The following is a 23733-nucleotide window of genomic DNA, read 5'->3' on the forward strand; positions in this document are numbered from 1 at the left end:
TAGTTACAAACCTTAATCACAGCTCCCATTTTCTCCTTTAGTCTTGTGATGGGAACACATGATAGATGTGCTGGTATTTCTGGGGATAGGCAGGGGAAAGAGAGCAGGTTGGTACTTGGATGGGCACCCTCATCAGAACACTACTGATGGGGTGGTCTGTGTACAAAGAACAAAGAACAGTACAGCACAGGAATAGGCCATTCGGCCCTCCAAGCCTGCGCCGATCTTGATGCCTGCCAAAACTAACACCTTCTGCACTTCCGGGGCCCGTTTCCCTCTATTCCCTTCCTATTCATATATTTGTCAAGATGTCTCTTAAACGTCGCTATCGTATCTGCTTCCACCACCTCCCCTGGCAGCAAGTTCCAGACACTCACCTCGCACCTTAAACCTATGCCCCCTAGTAACTGACTCTTCCACCCTGGGAAAAAGCATCTGACTATCCACTCTGTCCATGCCGCTCATAACTTTGTAAACCTCTATCATGTCGCTCCTCCACCTTCGTCGTTCCAGTGAAAACAATCCGAATTTTTCCAACCTCTCCTCATAGCTAATGCCCTCCAGACCAGGCAACATCCTGGTAAACCTCCTCTGTACCCTCTCCAAAGCCTCCATGTCCTTCTGGTAGTGTGGCGACCAGAATTGCATGCAATATTCTAAGTGTGGCCTAACTAAGGTTCTGTACAGCTGCAACAAGACTTGCCAATTTTTATACTCTATGCCCCGACCGATGAAGGCAAGCATGCCGTATGCCTTCTTGACTACCTTATCCACATGTGTTGCCACTTTCAGTGACCTGTGGACCTGTAAGCCCAGATCTCTCTGTCTGTCAATACTCCTAAGGGTTCTTCCATTTACTGTGTACCTCCCACCTGCATTAGACCTTCCAAAATGCTTTATCTCACATTTGTCCGGATTAAACTCCATCTGCCATTTCTCCGCCCAAGTCTCCAACCGATCTATATCCTGCTGTATCCTCTGACAATCCTCATCATTATCCGCAACTTCACCAACCTTTGTGTCGTCCGCAAACTTACGAATCAGACCAGCTACATTTTCCTCCAAATCATTTATAAATACTACAAACAGCAAAGGTCCCAGCACTGATCCCTGCGGAACACCACTAGTCACATCCCTCCATTCAGAAAAACACCCATCCACTGTTACCCTCTGTCTTCTGTGACTGAGCCAGTTCTGTATCCATCTTGCCAGCTCACCTCTGATCCCGTGTGATTTCACCTTTTGCACCAGTCTGCCATGCGGGACCTTGTCAAAGGCTTTACTAAAGTCCATATAGACAACATCCACCGCCCTTCCCTCATCAGTCATCTTCGTCACTTCCTCAAAAAACTCAAATTAGTAAGACACGACCTCCCCTTCACAAAATCATGCTGTCTCTCGCTAATAAGTTCGTTTGTTTCCAAATGGGAGTAAATCCTGTCCCGAAGAATCCTCTCTAATAGTTTCCCTACCACTGACGTAAGGCTCACCGGCCTATAATTTCCTGGATTATCCTTGCCACCCTTCTTAAACAAAGGAACAACATTGACTATTCTCCAGTCCTCTGGGACCTCACCTGTAGCCAATGAGGATGCAAAGATTTCTGTCACGGCCCCAGCAATTTCTTCCCTTGCCTCCCTCAGTATTCTAGGGTAGATCCCATCAGGCCCTGGGGGACTTATCTACCTTAATGCTTTGCAAGACACCCAACACCTCCTCCTTTTTGATAATGAGATGACTGAGACTATCTGCACTCCCTTCCCTAGGCTCATCATCCACCAAGTCCTTCTCCTTGGTGAATACTGATGCAAAGTACTCATTTAGCACCTCACCCATTTCCTCTGGCTCCACACATAGATTCCCATCTCTGTCCTCGAATGGGCCAACCCTTTCCCTGGTTATCCTCTTGCTCTTTATATATGTATAAAAAGCCTTGGGATTTTCCTTAATCCTGTTTGCCAATGACTTTTCATGACCCCTTTTAGCCCTCCTAACTCCTTGCTTAAGTTCCTTCCTACTGTCTTTATATTCCTCAAGTGCTTCATCTGTTCCTAGCCTTCCAGCCCTTACAAATGCTTCCTTTTTCTTTTTGACTAGGCTCACAATATCCCGTGTTATCCAAGCTTCCTGAAACTTGCCAAACTTGTCTTTCTTCCTCACAGGAACATGCTGGTCCTGGATTCTAATCAGCTGACGTTTGAAAGACTCCCACGTTAGATGTTGATTTACCCTGAAACAGCCGCCCCCAATCTAAATTCTTCAGTTCCTGCCTAATACTGTTATAATTAGCCTTCCCCCAATTTAGCACCTTCACCCGAGGACTACTCTTATCCTTATCCACAAGTACCTTAAAACTTACGGAATTATGGTCACTGTTCCCAAAATGCTCCCCTACTGAAACTTCGACCACCTGGCCGGGCTCATTCCCCAATACCAGGTCCAGAATGGCCCCATCCCTAGTTGGACTATCTACATATTGTTTCAAGAAGCCCTCCTGGATGCTCCTCACAAATTCTGCCCCATCCAAGCCCCTAGCACTAAGTGAGTCCCAGTCAATATTGGGGAAGTTAAAATCACCCACCACTACAACCCTGTTACCTTTACATCTTTCCAAAATCTGTCTACATATCTGCTCCTCTACCTCCCGCTGGCTGTTGGGAGGCCTGTAGTAAACCCCCAACATCGTGACTGCACCCTTCCTATTCCTGAGCTCCACCCATATTGCCTCGCCGCATGACCTCTCTGAGGTGTCCTCCTGCAGTACAGCTGTGATATTCCCCTTAACCAGTAATGCAACTCCCCCACCCCTTTTACATCCCCCTCTATCCCGCCTGAAGCTTCTAAAGCCTGGAACATTTAGCTGCCAATCCTGCCCTTCCCTCAACCAAGTCTCTGTAATAGCATCATAGTTCCAAGTACTAATCCAAGCTCTCTGTTCATCTGCCTTACCTGTTATAATTCTCGCATTGAAACAAATGCACTTCAGACCACCAGTCCCGCTGTGCTCAGCAACATCTCCCTGCCTGCTCTTCCTCTTAGTCCTACTGGCCTTATTTACTATGTCCTCCTCATTTACTTCACTAGCTGTCCTACTGCTCTGGTTCCCACCCCCCTGCCACACTAGTTTAAACCCTCCCGAGTGACGCTAGCAAACCTTGCAGCCAGGATATTAGCGCCCTTCCAGTTTAGATGCAACCCGTCCTTCTTGTACAGGTCCCATCTGTCCCTGAAGAGAGCCCAGTGGTCCAGATATCTGAAACCCTCCCTTCTACACCAGCTGCTCAGCCACATGTTTAGCTGCACTATCTTCCTATTTCTAGCCTCACTGGCACGTGGCACAGGGAGTAATCCAGAGATTACAACCCTAGAGGTCCTGTTTTTTTTTTTTTTTTTTAAACTTACTACCTAACTCCCCCTGCAGGACCTCATCACTCTTCCTGCCTATGTCGTTGGTACCGAAGTGTACCACAACCTCTGGCTGTTCACCCTCCCCCTTCAGAATGCCCTCTGTCCGTTCAGAGACATCCTTGACCCTGGCACCAGGGAGGCAACGTACCTTCCTGGAGTCTCTTTCACGTCCACAGAAGCGTCTATCTGTGCCCCTGACTATAGAGTCCCCTATAACTATTGCTCTTCTGCGCTTTGTCCCTCCCTGCTGAACAGTGCCAGCCGTGGTGCCACTGTCTGGCTGCTGCTGTTTTCCCCTGATAGGCCATTCCCCCCAACAGTATCCAAAATGGTATACTTGTTAGAGAGGGGGATAGCCACAGGGGATTCCTGCACGGACTGCCTGCCCTTCTAGCAGTCACCCATCTATCTGCCTGCACCTTGGGTGTAAGCACTTCTCTAAAACTCCTGTCTATGGCGCTTTCCGCCACCTGCATGCTCCTAAGTGCATCCAGTTGCCGCTCCAACCGATCCATGCGGTCTGTGAGGAGCTGCAACTGGGTACACTTCCTGCAGATGTAGTCGCCCAGAACGCTGGAAGCGTCACGGATGTCCCACATCTCACAGGTGAAGCACTTCACCCCTCTAACTGACATTTCTATCACTAATTAGTTAATTGATATAAAATACTTATTAAATCCTTACTAAATTATGATACACTTCACTATGTGGTCCCTAGTGCTAGATTTCTACAATAAATATTAAATGCTGTCTAAATACAGTAATCTCCTCCCTCTGGTTTAGTTACTCTACTTATTAATTAGTTAATTACTTTCTTCATTTCTTCCCACGTCACTCAACTTGTCCATCTTGCTGGTTTATTTTGCTTCCCTTTCTTTCTAGCCTTCTAATTATTCAAACTCTCTGTGCCTTGATGTACTTATTTTTTGGATCTCCCTCATTAAGCCTCCTTTTGTCTATTAATACCATGTCTGCCATTTAATGGTCTCCCATTCCCCGCCCCCCCACCCAAGTATTTCAAAGGCCATTCTATTTTTCTTTTGTTGTCTCTTCCTTGCTTCCTGCTTTCCCTCGTGCTCCTTTTTTTAATGCTACTCTGAAGAACCTAAAGCCTGAAATGCCAACTGCTGTTTCTCCACAGATGCTGCCTAACCTGCTGTGTATTTTCAGCTTTTTCTGATTATATTTTCAGATTTCCAACACCTGCAGTATTTTATTTGTCCACTTCTTGCTTTAATATTTAAACTGAGACAATCTGTTACATCATCCAACAACTATTCCATCGATATTTCCTCCACGTGTTTGTCTGTTTGGTTCTCCCTTTCTAACTTTATTAATGTGCTGCTCGACTCTTATTTCTGAAGGACGAGAACGCAAAACACCAACTATTCTCTCCAAAGATGCTGACTGAGCGGCTGTGTTTCCGTCTCATCTGCTTTTGTTTCAGAGTTCCAGCATGCAATACTTTACTTTGTACTTGCCTTATAATGTATTTTTTTTTTGGTTTGCTGTCAATTGAATCTGGTTAAATCTTGAATATAAACAGAATAAAAGGAGAAGACGACTTTTGATCTGAGTCTACATACCAGTGAACCTATTTCTCTTCCCATCACTACCGTCCTCTCCCAAATTAAAAAATATCACCCAGCTTAGACTGCTGAAAGTTATTAAAACAGAATACTTGCGAATGCACATCTTGCATCTGTCTACACTGGAAAGTGTGCATTATTGCTTGTATAAATAGTTTTTAAAAGACAAATATAAAAGCTGATAAAGCATTCCACGATGCCATTAATTTTGAGCAGAATTGTTGACTAAAATCAGAATATAGCAACAGGTCTTTATATACAAGGTAAATATACCAATAACAAAATCTACACATTAGTGAACACCTCACAAACTATGCTGCATTCTGACTTAATTTACACCCATCCTTAAACCTATTTCCCATAAATACCCGTTCTGTAAATTACCCCATGATGCTTTTACGTTAAGGAGGTTCTCCTTCCAAACTGTTGTTTAATTTATCACACATCTAATCTAATTTTAGCATCCCATTTGTAATCCACTAGTTTAGTTTAGTTTAGAGATACAGCACTGAAACAGGCCCTTCGGCCCACCGAGTCTGTGCCGACCATCAACCACCCATTTTATACTAATCCTACACTAATCCCATATTCCTACCACATCCCCACCTGTCCCTATATTTCCCTACCACCTACCTATACTAGGGGCAATTTATAATGGCCAATTAACCTATCAACCTGCAAGTCTTTGGCATGTGGGAGGAAACCGGAGCACCCGGAGGAAACCCACGCAGACACAGGGAGAACTTGCAAACTCCACACAGGCAGTACCCAGAATTGAACCCGGGTCGCTGGAACTGTGAGGCTGCGGTGCTAACCACTGCGCCACTGTGCCGCCCACTAGATCTATATAAAAGTCAGTTGAGTCTCCTTAGCGCAGCACACAATTTATTAGTAATTTCATGTGAGGGTGGGTGTGTGCAGAGATAGAGGAAAGAAAGTATGCCATAAAATAGCAACTCATCAATCGATGAGTTATCAGTAAATTGATTGAGCTCTTTTATAAAGAAAGCCACCTAGTTTTTAAAATTGAACACCATCTTAAGCAACAATACACTTCACTTCAACATTTAAAAAAAGTCCCTTAAAAATACGAACATTAAAATGGGACTGATAGAAGCAGGGAGTAGGCCATAATCGCCCCTTCAGCCCATATTTAATAGTTGTGTCAAATTTTGATTGAAAACAAGTGCCAAGTGCCTTAGGATATTTTACTACTTTATGGGTGCTATATAAATGCAAGTTGTTGTTGGTCCATTGAGATTGCTCGATCTGTACCTTCAGAAAGTCTATGCGACCGAGGGCACCCAGAAATAGCACCATTCCAGGCTGCAGTACATAAGTCCTGGGAAGGATACCTGATGATGGCATGACAACCTTCAGTTCTTGATCCGTAAGTAGATTTAAAATCTGCAAAACATATCAGAGTTAAATGAGGGACTTGCAGTGAAGTTCCACTTCCAAGACAAAAAAAAAATTCTTGTGGACCTCACTACAAAGCTGTTTGTTGGTTGTTCTTACTTCTTTCGGCAGCTTCAATTAATTTATCTATTAAAAGAATGGTCATTATCAAGGAAACACGATATGCCAAATGAGAGGTATTAATTAATTGGTTGGAAACCTACATTGGATTAACGGAGAAAATCCTACAGTTAACTTTAAAAAAAAACTGGCAGCCAAGATGACCACCACAATTTGCACCTGAAACACCTCGGCACATTCCAAGGCCTCCAAATGGAGGCAGAAGTCAGAGACCGCGTGGATCCAGAACATTGGCTTGCGCAAAGTAACTATTACCTAAGACTCCTTCATTAACATGGCAGTCAAGGCAATCCTGACACATTAACTTTGATAGAGCAAACCCCTCCAAGTGTAAATATTGGCATCCTGGGGCCTATGGAGCCAATTCTGAACCTTGTATCTCATTAGAAGGTTCCAGAGAATACACTAAGGCAGTCATGTGACCATCTGTCCATCTCTGAAAAAAAAAACTGGGAGTTTTGTTACACAGAGACAAGCAGTAACTGAGTGTCCAGCAGCAAAAAGACCACGTGCCTCCCTTTCTTTCTCTCTCTCCAGAAAACATCAAGTTTGAAAACAGCCTGCAGCTGTGGACCCTCCAAGCCTACAGACTGCTACAGAGACCAGGTGAAGAGAGACACCTATAAGACTGCCTCCAAGAAAACCCTGAGCCAGCCACAAAGTGCACTTTGACCAGCCAAAGACTTCAAGCTGGAAGACCACCGAATCATCCAACCTCAGATTGTGTATTTAACTTTTATTTATTTTGGATTTTAACCAAAAAACCTACTTTCCACTTGGTAATCTATTTGTGTGGGTGAGATCCTCATGTGAATGTGTACGTGAATGTCTAGCGCATTTTTTAAAAGTTATTTTTTAGATCAGGTTTAGCTTGAGTAGTATTATAAACTTACCTCTTTCTTGTTTGAACTCAAGAAAACCTGCTTGATTGGTTCATTCACAATCACATTAAAGGGAAAAGGTTAAACACTCACCAAGGTGGTATGTACAACCACGGTTTAAAAAGGAATAAACCCTGTTGCAGTCAAATAAGAGGAAGGGCAAGAGGGGCAACTGTGACCCCCTCCTCACCTGGCCACATCAATAAAACATTGCTTCTAACATAACAAATCACTCGTGATTGGTTTCAATTACTTCTAATTTTTCAAATAAAAGGCAAGAAACGGCATTCCTCCACCAAAAACATGAGAGATTGATTTAATAAACACGAAGACATGACTTTCTGCAAGGCATTGCATGGTCCAGGGATCCTTACAAACCTGCACAAAGTTTAAGTCAGAAATCTTATTAATATGCATGCATTTGAAGTTGCTGATACCAACAGATCTTGGTGTTCAAATTTAGGATTTATCATCAATAAAAATGACGTGCTAACAGCCTTTTCTAAACTCCCAGACCCACAACATCCAAACAGTTCAAACCAGCAAATAGGATAGTTACATGGGCATAAACATGAGCATTTGCTGCCAAGACCCAGATTGACATTGCAACTGATCAATTCGCTCCCGCTGCTGCCAGATTCCCATGCTGATTGGATTATCTAGGGCGGACACCATCCAATGAGAATAGAAGGGACGGTCATCGCCACTGCGCGATGCTGCTGTTGGCAAGTAACAGCACCGTGTTTAAGCAGGAAAGGTTGGAAAGAAGCCAACGGCAGAAATTTCTCATCCTTGCAATATACATTCTTCAACCAACATCATCAAATCAGACGATGATCATTTAAATTGTCTCTTCGTGGGATCTTGTTATTTGTAAAACCATTGCCACAGTTAGTGACATTTCAGAAGTAATTCACTGGCCATGAGGCACTTTGGAGAGTCCCAAGGACATGAACAATGAATGCTAATTATTTTCTTTCATTATATTACTACTGTGATCAAACAAAAAAAAAGCACTTAGCCGGACATAAAAAACATCTAAATGTTCACGAATAATTCCTTCCCCATTGTACAACTTTGTCCTTTAGGGGAATTTCGCCCTTTTTGCATCTCCCCAAGTGCCTCATGGTCAATAATCATGAACCATAATCTCTTAACCTGCTCCCAGGCTTCTGCATGTCAGCTACGAGGTGTACAGACAACTAATACAACATCACGAGGGAGGCAAAAGGAAAGTGTAAGCTAAACAGAGCTCAACACTGTCGGACTAAATGGGTCATTCTCAGGATGGCAGGCTGTTATTAGCGGAGTACCGCAGGGATTAGTGCTAGGCCCACAGCTGTACCCTATCTATCAATGATTTGGATGTGGTGACCAATTGCAATATTTCCAAATTCGCTAATGACACAAAACTAGGTGGGAATACAAGTTGTGTGGAATATGTAAGGAGGCTTAGAACATTGAACATAGAACAGTACAGCACAGTACAGCCCCTTCGGCCCATGATGTTGTGCCAACCCTTTAACCTACTCTAAGATCAAACTACCTACATACCCTTCATTCTACTATCATCCATGTACCTATCCAAGAGTCGCTTAAATGTCCCTAATGTATCTGCTTATACTACCACCGCTGGCAGTGCATTCCACACACCCACCACTCTGTGTAAAGAACCTACCTCTGACATCTCCCCTAAACCTTCCTCCAATCACCTTAAAATTATGCCCCCTGGTGATAGCCCTTTCCGCCCTGGGAAAAAGTCTCTGGCTATCCACTCTATCTATGCCTATCATCTTGTACACCTCTATCAAGTCACCTCTCATCCTTCTCAGCTCCAATGAGAAAAGCCCTAGCTTCCTCAACCTTTCTTCATAAGACAAGCCCTCCAGTCCAGGCAGCATCCTGGTAAATCTCCTCTGCACCCTCTCTAAAGCTTCCACATCCTTCCTATAATGAGGCGACCAGAACTGAACACAACATTCCAAGTGTGGTCTAACCAGGGCTTTATAGAGCTGCAGCATAACCTCGCGGCTCTTAAACTCAATCCCCCAGTTAATGAAAGCCAACACACCATACGCTTTCTTAACAACCCTATCAACTTGGGTGGCAACTTTGAGGGATCTATGGACGTGGACCCCAAGATCCCTCTGTTCCTCCACACTGCCAAGAATCCTGTCTTTAAGCCTGTATTCTGCATTCAAATTCGACCTTCCAAAATGAATCACTTCACACTTTTCCAGGTTGAACTCCATCTGCCACTTCTCAGCCCAGCTCTGCATCCTGTCAATGTCCCGTTGCAACCGACAACAGCCCTCCACACTATCCACAACTCCAGCAACCTTTGTGTCATCGGCAAACTTACTAACCCAGCCTTCCACTTCCTCACCCAAGTTATTAATAAAAATCACAAAGAGCAGAGGTCCCAAAACAGATCCCTGCAGAACACCACTGGTCACTGAGCTCCAGGCTGAATACTTTCCATCTACTACCACCCTCTGTCTTCTATGGGCCAGCCAATTCTGTATCCAGACAGCCAAATTTCCCTGAATCCCATGCCTCCTTACTTTCTGAATGAGCCTACCATGGGGAACCTTATCAAACGCCTTGCTAAAATCCATATACACCACATCCACTGCTCTTCCTTCATCAATGTGTTTTGTCACATCTTCAAAGAATTCAATAAGGCTTGCGAGGCATGACCTGCCCCTCACAAAGCCATGCTGACTATCTCTAATCAAACTATGCTTTTCCAAATAATCATAAATCCTGTCTCAGAATCCTCTCCAATAATTTGCCCACCACCGATGTACGACTGACTGGTCTGTAAATCCCAGGGTTACCCCTATTCCTTTTCTTGAACAAGGGAATAACATTTGCCACCCTCCAATCATCTGGTACTACTCCAGTGGACAGTGAGGACGCAAAGATCATCGCCAAAGGCACAGCAATCTCTTCCCTCGCTTCCCGTAATAACCTTGGGTATATCCCGTCTGACCCCGGGGACTTATCTATCCTCATGTCTTTCAAGATTTCCAGCACATCCTCCTTAACATCAACCTGTTAGAGCATATCAGCCTGTTTCACGCTGTCCTCACAAACGTCCAGGTCCCTCTCACTAGTGAATACTGAAGCAAAGTATTCATTAAGGACCTCCCCTACCTCCTCCGACTCCAGGCACAAGTTCCCTCCACTATCCTTGATCGGCCTTACCCTCACTCTGGCTATCCTCTTGTTCCTCACAAGTGTAGAACGCCTTGGGATTTTCCTTAATCCTACCCGCCAAGACTTTTTCATGTCCCCTTCTAGCTCTCCTAAGTCCATTCTTCAGTTCCTTCCTGGCTACCTTGTAACCCTCTAGAGCCCTGTCTGATCCTTGCTTCCTCAACCTTAAGTAAGCTTCCTTCTTCCTCTTGACTAGCTGTTCCACATCTCGTCATCCAAGGTTCCTTCACCCTACCATCCCTTCCCTGCCTCATTGGGACAAACCTATCCAGCAGTCGCAGCAAGTGCTCCCTAAACAACCTCCATATTTCTGTCGTGCATTTCCCCGAGAACATCTGTTCCCAATTTAAGCTCCCCAGTTCCTGCCTAATAGCATTATAATTCCCCCTCCCCCAATTAAATATTTTCCCATCCCGTCTGTTCCTGTCCCTCTCCATGACTATAGTAAAGGTCAGGGAGTTGTGATCACTATCACCGAAATGCTCTCCCACCGAGAGATCTGCCACCTGGCCTGGTTCGTTGCCAAGCACCAAATCCAACATAGGCCGACTAGAGGGGAGGCTATCTACATAGAGTCAGGAAACCTTCCTGGACACACCTGACAAAATCTGCTCCATCCAAATTATTTGTACGAAGGAGGTTCCAATCAATATTAGGGAAGTTGAAGTCACCCATGACAACAACCCTGTTACTTCTGCACCTTTCCAAAATCTGCCTCCCAATCTGTTCCTCCATGTCTCTGTTGCTATTGGGGGGTCTATAGAAAACTCCCAAAAAGTGACTACTCCTTTCCTGTTTCTGACGTCCACCCATAATAACTCAGTAGACAAACCCTCCTCGACGACCTTCCTTTCTGCAGCTGTGATACTATCCCTGATTAGCAATGCTACTCCTCCCCCCCCCCCCCGGAACATCCAACATCCATTCCTGCCCCTGTGATATCCAAGTCTCCGTAATGGCCACAACATCGTAGCTCCAAGTACTGATCCATGCTCTAAGTTCATCACCCTTATTCCTGACACTTCTTGCGTTAAAATAGACACACTTCAACCAATCATACTGGCTACAACTTTGCCCTGTCAACTGTCTAACCTTCCTCGCAGACTCTCTGCACCTGCCTGTTCAACAGCTACCCCATCCACTGATCCGTAGCTCCGGTTCCCATCCCCCTGCCAAACTAGTTTAAACCCTCCAGCCCAGGATATTGGTGCCCCTCCAGTTCAGATGCAACCCGTCCTTCTTGTACAGGTCCCACCTTCCCCAGAAGGTATCCCAATGATCCACATATTTGAAGCCCTCCCTCCTACATCAGCTCTGTAGCCACGTGTTCAGCTGCACTCGCTCTCTGTTTCTAGCCTCACCAGCACGTGGCACCGGTATCAACCCTGAGATTACTACTCGTCCTGCCTTTTAGCTTCCAACCTAACTCCCTATATTCGCTTTTCAGGTCCTCATCCCTTTTCCTAGCTATGTCATTGGTACCGATGTGTACCACGACTTCTGGCTGCTCCCCCTCCCCCTTAAGAATCCCGTAGGCTTCATCAGAGACATCCCTGACCCTGGCACCCGGGAGGCAACATACCATCCGGCAGTTTCGTTTCCCCCCCCCCCCCCCCACCCGCAACAGTATCCAAAACAGTATACTTATTATTGAGGGGAACGGCCACAGGGGCCACAGGCTTCAAGCAGGCTTGGACAGCTAACTGAATGGGGAAGAACATAGCAGATGGAATATAATGTGAATAAATGCGAAGCGATCCACTTTAGTAAAAAAAAAGAGAATATTTCTTAAATGGTGAGAGGTTGGGAAGTGTTGGCTTCCTGTTCACGAGGCACTAAAAGCTAGCATGCAGGTGCAACAATCAATAAGGAAGGCAATGGTATGTTGGCCTTCATAGTAATAGGGATTTGAGTACAGAAGTAAAGATGACTTGTTGCAATTGTATAGAGCCTTGGTGAGACCACACCCAGAGCATTGTGTACAGTTTTGGTCTCCTTATCAAAGGAAGGATATACTTGCCATAGAGGGAATGCAATGGAGGTTCACCAGACTATCCCTGGGATGGCGGGATTGTCGCACGAGGAGAGACTGAGGAAACTGGGCCTGTATTCTCTAGAGTTTCTAAGAATGGAGGTGATCTTATTGAAACTTACAAAATTCTTACAGGGTGCGAAAGGTAGATGTGGATAGCATGTTTCTCCTTTCTGGGGAGTTTAGAACAAGGGGACATTATCTCAGAATAAGGGGTAGGTCATTTAGGACTGAGATGAGGAGGAATTTCTTCACTCAGAGGGTGGTGAATCGTTGGAATTTCCTACCCCAGAGGGCTATGGAAGGTCAATCACTGAGCATGTTCAAGACAGAAATCGAAAGATTTCCGGAGACTAATGACATCAGGGGTTATGGAGATAGCACAGGAAAGTGGTGTTGAGGTAGATGAGCCTTGATCTAATTGAATGGCAGAGCAGGCCAGACATGCTGAGTGGCCTACTCCTGTTCTTCTATTCCTACTTTATGTTGTTGTTCAGTCGGTTAAATATAACTGAACAGTTTACATACTCGGGGCACCTTGAACCCTTGTACAACAGCATAACTTTGAACCTCCCTTCTCTCGCTTCCAAATTCCTACTGCTGTTTCCTTGATGTGACTTAGCAAAGGAGCTATTTTCTCACACTAGTAGAAACTGGAGATTATGAAAGCAATGCTATCCAAACCCTTTTTGTGCACCACAACTAGGCTATCGCTATCAGTACCACTGAAAAAAAGTACACAGGGTCCAGGCGAAGAGCCTATGCTTATTTTCTGTAGCAAATCTACTGGGTCTTATGCTGCATTTATATTTAAAGCAGTACCAACGGCATCCACCCAGAATGATAACTAGTCTGATTTTAAAAAATCTACCAATGCTGGAAGCAAGGCTGTCCTGGATTTTGACACCAGGGGCCAACATACTTGGCTCCGCTTTTGAAGGCAAATGGTACTGACACTCTTACTGCTACCTCTTCTGATGCACAGATGTCTTATTTACAGTAGTCTTTTGGGTAAAGGCGATGATTGAGCTTGTACTTGCATCTAGCTATTTCACAAACTTTTTTTTGTTTCTTTTACAATAATTCCCCAATCAAAAGGGTGGCTAGGTAACTTATTTTCAAAACTCTACCAGTCAGTTCAAGAACAGTTAACATACAGATGTGTCCTCTCCTTTTCCCCTCGAACCAGCAGGCCATCTCCAGAGAAAGTACAGTTGAGCTCAGGACAAAGTTATTCAAATTAAATTAAAAAGGTCCCCGAGAACTAATTATTTACTACATCAGTATTAAAAGATGGGGCCTCCAGACATTACATATCTTTTCTTGTTTTAGTGTTTGATGCAGAATTTAAAACAATCGGTTTACCACTTTTGCACGTGAACTGGTAGTTAATGTTTGCAGCACAAGTACAAAATGGTAGAGAATCAGCAAATCAATGGTCAATTCATAACCAACACTGCACCATGACCTAGTTCGATTTCACTTACACAATCCTGCTTTACGATGCCAGGTGTGTCATAAAACCAATGAGCATCTTTCAGTTCATTGTATGTGAATTCCACCACCTCTTGGGAGCTTGAGACATTTTCTTGATTACCAGCTTCAGGTTCTGCACTCAGGGCAAGTTCATCTGGATCCCATTCAATTATTCCTTTGTTTCGCTGTCCACTCACTTGAGAGTTACGAAATGTTCTGCCAACTCTACCTAAACATCAGGAAACAATTCGATAACCAAGGATAAAGAGCAAACAACTGCAAATGCTGGCAAACAAACAAAAACAGTAAAAGCTGGAAACACAGCAAGTCAGTCAGCATCAGAGAAGAAATCAATTTCAGATGTACATCAGAACTAAAAAGTGAAATATGAACAAAACTTTTTATAGAATTAGAACAACTAGGAAGACTTCTGCAAAGAGGAAGGATGGGTGCAATGACCTGTGACCTTCTTAAAAGAAATGCAGATTGATATAAACAAAGAACAAAAAGATAATTACAGCACAGGAACAGGCCCTTCGGCCCTCCAAGCCTGCGCCGATCCAGATCCTCTCTCTAAACATGTCGCCTATTTTCTAAGGTTCTGTATCTCTATTCTTCCTGCCCATTCATGTATCTGTCTAGATACATCTTAAAAGACTCCATCGTGCCCGCATCTACCACCTCCGCTGGCAATGCGTTCCAGGTGCCCACCACCCTCTGCGTAAAGAACTTTCCACGCATATCCCCCCTAAACTTTTCCCCTTTCACTTTGAACTCGTGTCCTCTAGTAATTGAAACCCCCACTCTGGGAAAAAGCCTCTTGCTATCCACCCTGTCTATACCTCTCATGATTTTGTACACCTCAATCAGGTCCCCCCTCAACCTCCGTCTTTCTAATGAAAATAATCCTAATCTGCTCAACCTCTCTTCATAGCTAGCGCCCTCCATACCAGGCAACATCCTGGTGAACCTCCTCTGCACCCTCTCCAAAGCATCCACATCCTTTTGATAATGTGGCGACCAGAACTGTACGCAGTATTCCAAATGTGGCCGAACCAAAGTCCTATACAACTGTAACATGACCTGCCAACTCTTGTACTCAATGCCCCGTCCGATGAAGGAAAGCATGCCGTATGCCTTCTTGACCACTCTATTTACCTGCGTTGCCACCTTCAGGGAACAGTGGACCTGAACACCCAAATCTCTCTGGACATCAATTTTCCCCAGGACTTTTCCATTTACTGTATAGTTCACTCTTGAATTGGATCTTCCAAAATGCATCACCTCGCATTTGCCCTGATTGAACTCCATCTGCCATTTCTCTGCCCAACTCTCCAATCTATCTATATTCTGCTGTATTCTCTGACAGTCCCCTTCACTATCTGCTACTCCACCAATCTTAGTGTCGTCTGCAAATTTGCTAATCAGTCCACCTATACTTTCAAAGATCTCAGCTACTAACAATGGAAAGAAGCATGAAAGAAATTGTTTCTCTGACGTCTTCAATTTCAAAGAATCTGTGAGTAGCTAAGGAAAGCCATGAGTGGCAACCCAAGGAAGACACAAGATGATGGTAGATACTGGAAACCTGTAGATCAAGTCTGAGGAGAAACTGTACCCCAAGTGCCAACCCCTTTCCTAGAATCAAAACAAATATAAAAAGGACAAGAAAAAACAGGGCAATGAAATTAGGGTAGATAATTCCAGCTGAAGAACAAGCACTGGCACAGGCATGGTAGGCTGAATGGAAACAACAGTGGCACAGGTGAGACCAATGATTCCACGATAGAGCAAAGCAAGTTCAATTCTGCTTTAAAAAATGCAATTTTCCAGTAATCACAAAATATGGCTGATGAATAAGATCAATACCAAACTGATTAAAACTAGCATAATCTAAAGCCTACATTAGAGAGCTTGCATTGTAAAGACATCAATGTGAGCCTGCCAAACCCTGGCCATTAATATTAAATGAAGTTATTTCTAAATATTCCTATTGCTTTGTTAACATTAAGATTCAGAAATGTGCGAATATTTTACTATAACACTGTGGCGCATACAGTTATCTGAAAATTCACTAATCTGAGCAGACCATTTCATCAAACTGTTTAGATACATCACCCACTGTACAATATACAACCAGAAGTTTGCAGTTTGCATCAGATGGCACTGAAACAAACAAAAGGCAAGCACAAATTACAAATGTAATTCTGTTACTTGAACATATTTAGCAAGAATGCTACTTGTGGAAGAGGCAACTAGCCCTACTCAATGTTGTAAAAATCTTTCCTTGCTTAGGTTTCTCCACACTTCATCACAAGGTGAATTTCAGTCTCATTCATAAGACAGTAATCTATTACCAGTTTTGAACAAAGCTATGATTTTAAAGGTGTGTCATGGCTAGTGAAGGATTTGTTAGCAGCAGAATCAATAATAATGCCAATCTGCCAAGTATGCACTACACTGAAAAACCCTTCAACTGGGTAGCATAATGGCACAAGCTGCTGCTGCCTTCATATGCTGTAGAACTGTGTGTGAATGGGTTTGCTTCCATAATTTTACAGGGCAAGGTCAGAATTTTGATGGACAGAGACAGATGGACGATGGAGGGGGAATTGAAAAAGCTGATTCATCAATGTTTCAGCAGCGATCAGGTTGGACAAGACAGACAGGTCTCAGATCGGGGGGCATGCCATTCAGATCAAAGAACAATATGTTGAGGATTTTTTTTTGAAGAATATTTTATTTGGCAGCTGTACGTATGTCGCACTTTGGACACTTAAGCACATAAACCCCAGATAAGACGAGGAATTCAGCGGACTGGAGGAATGAACCGGAGTTGGCTACCATTCTATAGCCATGCAGACTTCGACACTCTGGATGGAATGTGCCATCGGTGCTTCTGTCTTTCGCTCAACAGTCCCCTGATTGCATTCTATACAATTTTCTACCTCCGATGACATGAATGGAAGAGAACTGCACAGTTGGTCTAGACTTTAGACTGAGGGGAGGCAGTGGTGTTGTTGTAATGTCACTGGACTAGTAACCCAGAGACCCAGGCTACTGCTCTGGGGACATGGGCTCGAATCCCACCAGGGCAGATGGTGAAATTTGAATTCAATGAATCTGGGAATTAACAAAAAAAGCTAGTCTAATGGTGACCATGAAACCATTGTTGATTGTTCTAAAAACCCATCTGGTTCACTAATGTCCTTTATGGAAGGAAATCTTCCTTCCTTACCTGGTCTGGCCGACATGTGACTCCAGACCCACAGCAATGTGGTTGACTCTTAAAAATGCCCACTGAAATGGCCTAGCAAGCCACTCAGTTCAAGGGCAATTAGGGATGGGCAATAAATGCTGGCCTAGCCAATGACACCCACATCCCACAAACTAATTTAAAAAAAAAAGAGGCTCACAGCAGTACTCCCATTGTTCTAATACCTGCCTATTTCAACCATAAATAAAACTAAAACCATCAGCAACGCATTCCTTATTGAAATAATTTGCTGATTTGGATGGAAGTTGAAAAGCCTTTTCCAAAGGGTGGGTAAAATCATCCACTACATGACACTGCACGATGTTAAAACAATACCTGGAGACCACCACAAACAAACAATCATCCATTTAGTTTAGAGATACAGCACTGAAACAGGCCCTCGGCCCACTGAGTCTGTGCCGACCATCAACCACCCATTTATACTAATCCTACACTAATTCCATATTCCTACCACATCCCCACCTGTCCCTATATTTCCCTGCCACCTACCTATTTAGATTTAGATTAGATTAGAGATACAGCACTGAAACAGGCCCTTCGGCCCACCGAGTCTGTGCCGAACATCAACCACCCATTTATACTAATCCTACACTAATCCCATATTCCTACCAAACATCCCCACCTGTCCCTATATTTCCCTACCACCTACCTATACTGGTGACAATTTATAATGGCCAATTTACCTACCAACCTGCAAGTCTTTGGCATGTGGGAGGAAACCGGAGCACCCGGAGAAAACCCACGCAGACACAGGGAGAACTTGCAAACTCCACACAGGCAGTACCCGGAATCGAACCCGGGTCCCTGGAGCTGTGAGGCTGCGGTGCTAACCACTGCGCCATATACTAGGGGCAATTGCTAATGGCCAATTTACCCATCAACCTGCAAGTCTTTGGCATGTGGGAGGAAACCGGAGCACCCGGAGGAAACCCACGCAGTCACAGGGAGAACTTGCAAACTCCACACAGGCAGTACCCAGAATTGAACCCGGGTCGCTGGAGCTGTGAGGCTGCGGTGCTAACCACTGCGCCGCCCATACTATTAATATATTTAGAATAAAATGGTAAACATATCCAAATAAAAACTTTAGAAAGCTCAGATCATGGGGAAAGAGGGTTACAGTAGTGTACTCGCTATGGTACTAGATTAGCAACCCAGAGGTTCAGTTGAAATCTCAGTATGGCAAGCAGAGAGACTAAATTCAATAAATCTGTGGGCTGACAGCAAAGGAATGATCATGAAAGATGCGGAACTGTCATAAAACCCAACGGGTTCATTTATGTCCTTCAATGAATAGAACCTGACCCTACCTAGTCTGGTCTACATGTGACTCCAGTGCCACAGTAGATGGTTAACTCAATGCCCTCAGGACAAATAGGGATGGACAAAAAAATGCTGCTTTACCTACTACCTAAGATTTTATTTTAAAATGTAATTCTTAACTACAAAACTCAATTTTCCCGGCATTTAAAAGGACATTAGTTAGCTTTTGACCTTGAATACTTCAAACTGATCATTAAGGTTTGTTTTGGAAGAAGTCTGCAGGTTAGTTAGAATATTATACAAAAAGTCTCCACTACCATTTCATTAACCTGAGAATCAAAAAATAGATTCTAGTCTGTCTGTTGAGAAAATAGCAGAAATGTGTCTTTCACAGAACATTTAAAGACACTATATATATTTCAACATCGAGTAAAATGAAGGTTTTTGAAGTTTGAGGCTTACTCTAGTTAGAACGTAATTCTGAAGGAAAGAACGTTGGAACCTTTGTACTTGCAAACTGTTGATAAATGTAACTGTTGAATGATTCCTACTAAGATTTAAAACTGTATTAGGGCAGTCTTCCTCGTTTTCTTTAAAAAAAAATTGCACAGATCTCCAAAATGCTAATGCCTAGCTAATCCTTTAGATTACAGCACAGCAATCCTCAAAATATCTTTATCTAGTTTAATATGCATGTGTTTTCATAAAGTACTACCAATTTAGTTGACTGACATACATTGTGTGTAGATTGTCCCTTATATCATGGCCATTCTGCACTCCCACCCCAAAAGTAGCAAGTATCTGGGTCAGTGAGCTTGATGATAACTTTTCAGTATGTATTTGTTATAGTTGGGTGGCGGGAGACAGGCTTCAAGGTCGAAGCTGCTTTGGAATCAGGATCCAGAAATGGCTAGACCAAGGAGCACAGTACAAGCAACATCTTGGAGCATGTTAACTACAGTGTTGGGTGTGCCTTAAACAGAAGTATAGTAGATTGTTCTGGCCTAATTTAAAAAAGAAAAGAACTAGTGTTTATAAAGTACCTTTCTCATCCTCAGAAACATCCCAAAGAGTTTCACAGCCGATAAATTACTTTTAATTTGTGGTCAAATGGCACAACCATTTACTGGGAAATATTTGTTTATAGCTACAGCACCCCTAATGCTACAACCAGTGCTGAGTTGCCCTTTAGATACATTTGATCAATCTGCCAGCAATAAAATCCTTACCAATCAAGTAGCCTTGTTTCTTCAGTCGACGAAGATGCTTGAACTCTTCTTCACTGAGGTCAGCTTCAGTCTGTGACTTATCAGCTTTTAGTCTTTCTAACCTTCGAAACATTCTGAACGGCGTTGGGTTTATAACTGGAAACTTGAGGAGGTTTAATGTAGTTCCTGTCAAACAAAATCAAAATTATACAATCCAAAAATGCACATCGCCAAACAAGAGGATTTGCATTTTTTATAATGACATATCTGAAACACTTCACAACTACTTCAATATGTAATCATTCACATGTCGGCGAATGAGTCAGCCATTCTGTGCAGAAAATCTAGCTTGCATTTTTATACCACTGCATCTTGAGCATTTTACAGAACCAAGGAATAAAACAGATGGAAAAACAAAATTGGGGGGAAATTTGAAAACATTAAAAAAGAAAGGTTTTTAAGAAGGTTTTTCAAAACAGCAAGAGATTTAGCAAAGCAGACAAGTTTAGGCAACGAAAGGGTGTAGTCACTGATGGTAGAGCAATGTCAGAGAAGCAGGTGGTGTGTACATAGGACTTGAACAGGAGTAGGCCATTCGGCCCCTCAAGCCTGCTCCTCCACTCAACAAGATCATGGCTGATCTGGTTGTGGTCTCAACTCCACTTTCCTGTCTGCCCTCCATAACTCTTGCCTCCCTTATCAATCAAATATCTACTTAACTCAGCCTTGAATAAATTTAATGACCCAGCCTCCACTGCTTTCTGGGGAAGAGAATTCCACAGACTAATGACCCTCAGGGAAAAATTTCTCATCTGTTTTAAAAGGGAGCCCTCATTTTTAAACTGTGTCCTCTAGTTCTAGTCTCCCCACCAAGAGGAAACATCCTCCTGGCATCCACTCTATCAAGTCAACTGATGTTAAGGTGCAGTAACGTGTGTAGCTTTTTCTCTACCACAAGGAGCCAGTGGAGCTTGGCAAGGACAGGAGTCAGGAACACGGTGCAGGCAAGAATGTGGATCACTAGTTGTAATTTATAGAAATTGAAGGTGGGGAAGCTAGTTCAAGGAAGGGGCAGAAGAAACTATAGAGCTTGTTAAATACAGTGGGAACTGGACGATTCTTACTTCACATGCTAAATAGAAATAGGTCTCCTCCAAGTGGCAGGGGGGAGGGAGGGAGAGAAAGAAAACATAGTTGCAGATTAGGCTGAATCTTTCACCACGCAGCAAGAGTCTTCTAGGGGAAGGATTAAGTCCACACTGATAATTCAAATCTCTGCAGTGAACAAGAATCACAAAGCTCTGTGGAAGCATGTCATGCTTGTACAAACTTGCCCTTGAACTCAACTCACCAGGACAGTTATGCAAATACAAATACTGCCTTCAATCTGCCTTGGATTTTCCTTTCCTCAGAAGCAAAAGGCATCAAGCAACCGAACATAAGGCTTTTTGTCAGCCTAGAAATCTGTTGCATTTTGCAGCCAAACTTTTGAATTTTAATATCCAAACTCAAGTCTGACGTTACCAATTACTGCATGCACAAATTGTCTATTTCGGCACTGAAGTAAACATGACAGTGGAAGGGATGGCAGAAGCTGTATGAAAGCGCCACTCGTCTCTGCTTTCTTGCAGCCTGCTAAACAGTGTACGTGGACAAGTAAGCACCACCAGCAATTTGGTGACTGATTATATTAAACTGTTAATTAAGCAAGGTTGTTAGATTTTTATTGCTCAATTCACCAATTCTATCTTTAACTCAGTGACCTAGTCATTAAAATAATCAATAATTAACACCTTGAAAAATTTCAGCTGATCAGAGCCAGCATGGATTTATGAAGGATAGGTCATGCCTAATGACCTCAGTCTTCTGGGGGAAGTCTGACTGAATTTTTTTTGAATACATATGGATGTTATTAATATGGACTGCCAGAAGGTATATGACAAAGTCCCTCATAACAGATTGTTAGCTTAAAGTTGAAGCTCATTCTTGACCTGGTTCAGAAATTGGCTGAGTAGTAGGAGACAGATAATGCACAGGTTCTCAAATTGGCAGGATGTGACAAGTGGTGTCCCACAGGGATCTGTGTTAGGGGGCTCAATTATTTACTGTATTTATTAACAACTCAGATGAAGGAATAGTGAGCAACTTATTCAAGTATGCCGATGACACAATGACAGGCGACACTGTAAGCAATGTAGATGGAAGCATAAAATTACAAAGAGTTATGACTGATTAAATGAATGAGCAAAACTGTGGCAAATACAAGCTCTCCATTTTGGACTGAAGAAAAGGAGAGAGTTACTTTCTAAATGGTGAAAAGCTAAGAAGAATGGAAGTCCAAAGAGACTTGAGGGTCCATTTACATAGATTAAAATGTCATGGACAGCTTCAGAGGGAAAAAAAATCAAAAAGGCTAATTGATAATACTTGGATTCCAAAGGTTAAATTACAAAGATTACACAAACCAGGGTTATTTTCCCTGAAATTTTGAAGATTAAGGCCTTTCAGGAGTGAAGTTAGGAAATGATTCTAGACAAAAAGGGTGTAGAGGTTTCGAACTCCCTTCTGCAAATAGCTGATGTGAGGTCAAGTGTTAATTTTAAATTGGAGATTGATAGATTTTTGTTAACCGCAAGGAATTAAGGGATAAAGGGGCAATTAGTTATGTCACAGATCAGCCACAATCTTAATGAATGGCAGCTAAATGACTTATTCTTATGTTCCAAACACGCAATCCTTCAAAATAATGAACAATCACCTAACCTGAAACGAACAGAACAAAAAAAAGGACCACAAGAGACAGGATGTTGCAACTTGGTGCGCTAACACCAAATTCCCAATCATGCTGCACCAACAACTTGAAAATTATTCACCAATCTCATCTCCTCTGAAAAGGAAATGGGATATACAAGAAAAAAGAACGAGATGCGAATTACTCTCTAGAATATGGTCAACAGTGGCCATACCCACAACCAGGAAGTGGCAGAAAACTGGAGAAAACGTTTAGTACCTATGAGGGGTGATCAGAAGAAATAGGAGCAGGAGTAGGCCATTCAGCCCCTCAAGCCTGCCCTGCCATTCAATAAGACCTCAACTCCTCTTTCGTGCCAGCTCCTCATAGCCCTCAACTTGCCGATATTTCAAAAATCTACCTCCTCATTAAATACTTTGTGATCTAGCTTTCACAACTCTCTGGGGTAGAGAATTCCAGACATTCACTACCCTCAGAGAAGAAATTCCTCCGCATCTCAATTTTAAATGAGTGTCCCCTTATTCTGTAACTATGTCCCCTAGTTCAAGATTCCCCACTAGTGGAAACATCTTCTCAACATCTACCCTGTCAAGCTCCCTCAGAATCTTGTATGTTTCAATAAGATCACCCCTCATTCTTCTAAACTCTAATGAATAAAGGCCTGACCTGTTTAGCCGTTGTTAAGTCAACCCCTTTCCTCCCAGGAATCAGCCTAGTGAATCTCTTTTGAACTGCCTCCACTGCCAGTATATCCTTTCTTAAATACGGGGACCAAAACTGTACACAGTACTCCAGGTGCGGCCTCATCAACACCCTGTACAGTTGTAACAAGATTTACCTATTTTTAAACTCCAACCCCCTAGCAATAAAGGCCAAAATTCCATTTGCTGCCTTAACTACTTGCTGCACCTGCATGCTAACTTTTTGTGTTTCATGCACAAGAATACCCAGATCCCTCTGTGCTGCACTTTTTTGAAGACTTTCTCCATTTAAATAGTCTGCCTTTTGATTCTTCCTACCAAAGTGCATGAGCTCACACTTTCCTACATTAAACTCCATCTGCCAAGTTGTTGCCCACTCACTCAA

General features: G+C 43.2%; 1 protein-coding gene across 1 annotated transcript in view; it reads right to left on the reverse strand.

Annotated features, from left to right (window-relative positions):
* Positions 1-23733, reverse strand: part of noa1 (nitric oxide associated 1) — a 38118-nt gene that overhangs the window by 8438 nt on the left and 5947 nt on the right. The window contains exons 2-4 of the mRNA XM_068030395.1: positions 19917-20081; positions 14159-14376; positions 6273-6404 (exon numbers count right to left, since the gene is read on the reverse strand). Of these exons, the coding sequence (XP_067886496.1) occupies positions 6273-6404; positions 14159-14376; positions 19917-20081 (515 nt within the window). The remainder of the gene's footprint in view (positions 1-6272; positions 6405-14158; positions 14377-19916; positions 20082-23733) is intronic.

The sequence above is a fragment of the Heterodontus francisci genome, chromosome 4, assembly GCF_036365525.1.
Source record: "Heterodontus francisci isolate sHetFra1 chromosome 4, sHetFra1.hap1, whole genome shotgun sequence".
Taxonomy (NCBI): Eukaryota; Metazoa; Chordata; class Chondrichthyes; order Heterodontiformes; family Heterodontidae; genus Heterodontus; species Heterodontus francisci.